Consider the following 3,971-nt stretch of genomic DNA (forward strand, 5'->3'; position numbering starts at 1 on the left):
CGCACTGTACAAGCATCTCTGGCGGGCCGTCAACCCTCCAGCGGGCCGGACTGTGGCCCGCGGGCCGTAGGTTGGACAACCCTGCACTATAGGCTTCCAGGAGCAGCGTATAAAATTGGTTAATAATGAGTAAAGCGGTGTTTATAATGGAAGTAAACTTCAGGCACTCATAGCGAAAAATCTTCATGGTCATGATACAGAACTGGTGCCATAAACTGTTGTGGGATAAATAGGCTAATAACAACATTTTTGCAACATGATTAGCATTGACAAGAGACAAATGTTAATGAAAGAAAGTATGAAATGATTAATTAAATTACCAAAGAGAAATATTTGGATTTGGAAAGATTTGATACAATTCCTCGAGGATGATATTCATGTGTTCAGGAAAGGTACAGCGGTGGTGCGTCTCATTCTACAATAAACTATTCAAGTATCATTGACGTCTCTTAGTAATCAAGGCAACCAACCTCGAACTGCGAGTCCAGATGTCGGTTAGTTTTCAGCTCTATTGCCATTATTCACTCTATTATTCAGCTCTATTGCTATTATTCTGGTCTTGCCTGAATAGCAGTCACTTGTTAAAAACTTGTTATCTAAATGGTAGACTTGGTCATGAAAAAGGCTATGAAGACATCAAAACTGCAACCTTCGGGAAGCAATAAACTTCAGAAACTGGCCACCTCCCATCCCCAGCGAGAATTATGATTTGTCTGAAAACCATTTTTTAAATTGAAACAAGGCAATATTTGAAGTCAATTTCAAATCCCTAGCAGCCAAATTCATCTGCACTAACATGCATGGTTGACAATTGGAGATTCAAGTACTAAGGTACATATGGAAGTTAAATTACACTGGGGGCTCTTGGAAATTCAAAGCTACAAAAAGTTCTTCAACCGCAACCTTTTATGAAAATGCTAAGTAAAATTAAATCCGAAGTTCCAGAACCCCATCTCCCGGTTGCCAAGGACTAAACCTCCCAAGTCTGAAGGCTACTATGTTATATAAAAACGGATTAAATAAGAACCTATATGTAATGAAACATAATTAACAATATGCTAATTAAGCCAAGACAATGTACTGCATACACTAGCATGTTATAATAAATAAAGAAAGGACAAAACACAAATGCATGTTTATGAAGGCAAAAGAGCTTCTCTCTCTGGATTATTTGGTGGCCCTTAAAAGAGCCGTTGAATTCGTACACCTGGTACCAATGTTTTATTTACTTCTTCTTGGGTGCTGTCTTCTTGGCTGGTTTCTTTACAACCTTCTTCTTTTGCGCCACTTTTTTGGTAGGTTTCTTAGCAGCTGGCTTCTTTGGCTTTACGGCCTTCTTGGGCTTGGCTGCTGACTTCTTCTTCACTGCTTTCTTTGCAGCAGGTTTCTTGCCCTTTGCAGCAACAGCCTTCTTTTTGGCATCCTTCTTTGCCTTTGCCTCTTCCCTTTTCTTCTTTTGCTTTTCTTTCAAGTCCTTCTTCCTCTGTACTGCCTTCTGTTTCTTTGCCTTTTCCTGCTCGGCTTTCTTTGCTTTTGCGGTGTCGAGCTTGAAAGTACCACTGGCTCCAGTACCTGTCACTTGCTTCAGGACTCCAGTTGCAACACCCCTTTTGATGGCCTTGTTCACAAACACTGAGCTTCTTTCCACACCAGATGCTTTGATATGCTTCTTGATGGCAACGCCTGACGATCCCTTTGTATCGTTCAATGCTGTAACGGCCTTGACGACAAGATCGAGGGTTGTTGGGCCAGTTGGCTTAGACTTGGTAGCTTTCTTCGTTTCGGTTACCATTTTGGAGTACGGAAAGTAACGATTGTGCTGTTCAATTACTATAAGATGATCACAAGTTGTAAGATAAATTCAGGTTGTAACTGTCGGCTGATATATTTGAGTTAACGGACGGGACAGAGAATATCTTAAATACTGTGTCGTGATTGGACCTACGCTAAAAGCAAAATTGTGTGGCAATTTGTACAAAGCAGACTTCACAAGTATCGTTTTAGTGTTACAATTTTCTTTTCCAGATATTTTGAACAAACTAACGAAAATCCCGACAGAGAAAATGCTTTTGCATTGACAAGAGATAATATTTTAAGTTTCCATTTCATAATATGGATGTTATGGCTGATTTCCCTTGAAGTTTCCTTAAAGTTATACGAATATTTACGTGGTAGTAGGAACTCAACAGAACTTGTTCATATATTCACCATTTCTTTACATATTTTCGGCCTTTGAACACTATTTTGCCCTAAACATAGTAGAGATTTATTTATTGCGTACCCGTTTTGTGACATTTTGGAAAATATCGTACATTTGCGATGAAATTGGACTCACTTTAATAACGGTTGTTTAAAACAACCAAGTTAATTTGTAACTGTGTTTGGCTACAAAGTATATATGACGTATACGCACAAATCAAACAAACAATGTTGGGTCCTATAAAAGCATGTGAAATGTTAAGATTACTATCACGGAACCCACTTCTTTTCGCCTTATACTGCCTCTAAAATTACCAAACACGTTCAAATTAAGTCACCTCTCTCCGATCCGTAGTCTCTAATTTTCCGGCTATGCTCTATGCCTAGCCTACTGAAGTGTCCTCGGGCGGAGACAGTTCTACCAGACATTTTCTTTTTGAATTGAGTTTGACTTTATTTTAAGATTACTATCAGTTTTCTGCTAAAAAAAAAACAGCCATTGTACATTGGGTAGTGATATATATAGTGGAATGGGGGGGGGGGGTGATGCTAGAGGACGGGAGATGGGCCGGGGCCGGCCGATGGAAGGGAACAATTTGATCGAAAAGTCCCCCAGGTAAAGCCCGGTTGATCATTGCCGATTGGACATTGCCCGATAATTAAGGTTAGCCCCCCACCATGCACCACCACCATGACCCTCCCTTTCCCTCAGACAATACACAACGTACTTTTCCCGTTCCATGAATATTACAAGCGCCTATCAAAGCTGGTAAAATGTATGCATAAGGTCAAGTTATATAACTTTCTGAAAATTCTGGGACGTATTTCTTCACAACCTATAGAGTCACCACATAACGATTGAACTATGCAATTCTAAAAATTACTAACTTGGTAAAAGTTTCTTTCCGAATATCAATCTACATGATCATTTGAACAGTCGCATCATTATAAATTCTCTTCTGAGGTAATGGGAACAGCAAAGAAATTATCAGAGGACACATAGTTCAAACTTCTTTGCCTATTGAGTCGATTCGAACGGGTACCGTTGTTTTCCGCACACGTTACTTTCCGCTGAAACAAAACGGTGTTTTCCGCACACAAATTTGTCAGCGGAAAACAACGTTTTTTTCAGCGGAATGTAACGTTTTTTTTTTGGAGAAACAGAATAACTTACTGAATTGATTAGGCACATGGAAGGATTTAGGAAGATGGAGAAGATAGGATTTGACTGTAACAGGATAAAATGTAGCTTCGAGACTAGATTTAGGATACAGTAGCTAAGGTTGTATTGTACTTGTAGCTTAGGCTGTAAGGCTTACTTATACAGCCATTTTATTTCCAGCGAAAATCAAAGATACCGCCTTTTACACCTTTTTTTTAAACCATCATTACGCGGGCCGAATTTTTAATACTTAATTAGATACTCAATCCTTCATAACGTGGGCGTCCCTTTGCTCTAGTATATATGCTTCTTTAATAATTCGTAATTACAAACACCCCAAGCCTCCTCTAAATTTTACGCAGCTTAACTTTTCTGACATGAACTCAGTCTAACCATCCTTGATCGACGTTCTTTGATACTTTCTCATGTTATTTTAATCATCCTGCCTGAATTTGGTATCTCAAAATTGCGGGAAAATATAGTGTACAGGTAAGTGAAAAATAGGTGTTTTCCGCAGAAGAATTTTTTCAGCGGAAAGTAACGTATGCGGAAAACAACTGAAACCGATTCGAACCTGGGCCAATATAATTAAAGGTATTTGTTTTTATCT

General features: G+C 39.1%; 1 protein-coding gene across 1 annotated transcript; it reads right to left on the bottom strand.

Annotated features, from left to right (window-relative positions):
* Window positions 1–1,179: 1,179 nt before the first annotated feature.
* LOC139968876 (uncharacterized) lies at window positions 1,180–1,863 on the bottom strand. Its single transcript, XM_071973480.1, has one exon. The coding sequence runs from the start codon at window positions 1,790–1,792 to the stop codon at window positions 1,226–1,228; it is 567 nt and encodes a 188-aa protein (XP_071829581.1). The 5' UTR covers window positions 1,793–1,863; the 3' UTR covers window positions 1,180–1,225.
* Window positions 1,864–3,971: the final 2,108 nt, after the last annotated feature.

Source organism: Apostichopus japonicus, chromosome 1, assembly GCF_037975245.1.
Source record: "Apostichopus japonicus isolate 1M-3 chromosome 1, ASM3797524v1, whole genome shotgun sequence".
Lineage (NCBI taxonomy): Eukaryota > Metazoa > Echinodermata > Holothuroidea > Aspidochirotida > Stichopodidae > Apostichopus > Apostichopus japonicus.

Bases quoted from the DNA above. Each gene is read 5' to 3' on its own strand.
- LOC139968876 (XM_071973480.1), bottom strand. From the start codon at position 1,792: ATGGTAACCGAAACGAAGAAAGCTACCAAGTCTAAGCCAACTGGCCCA.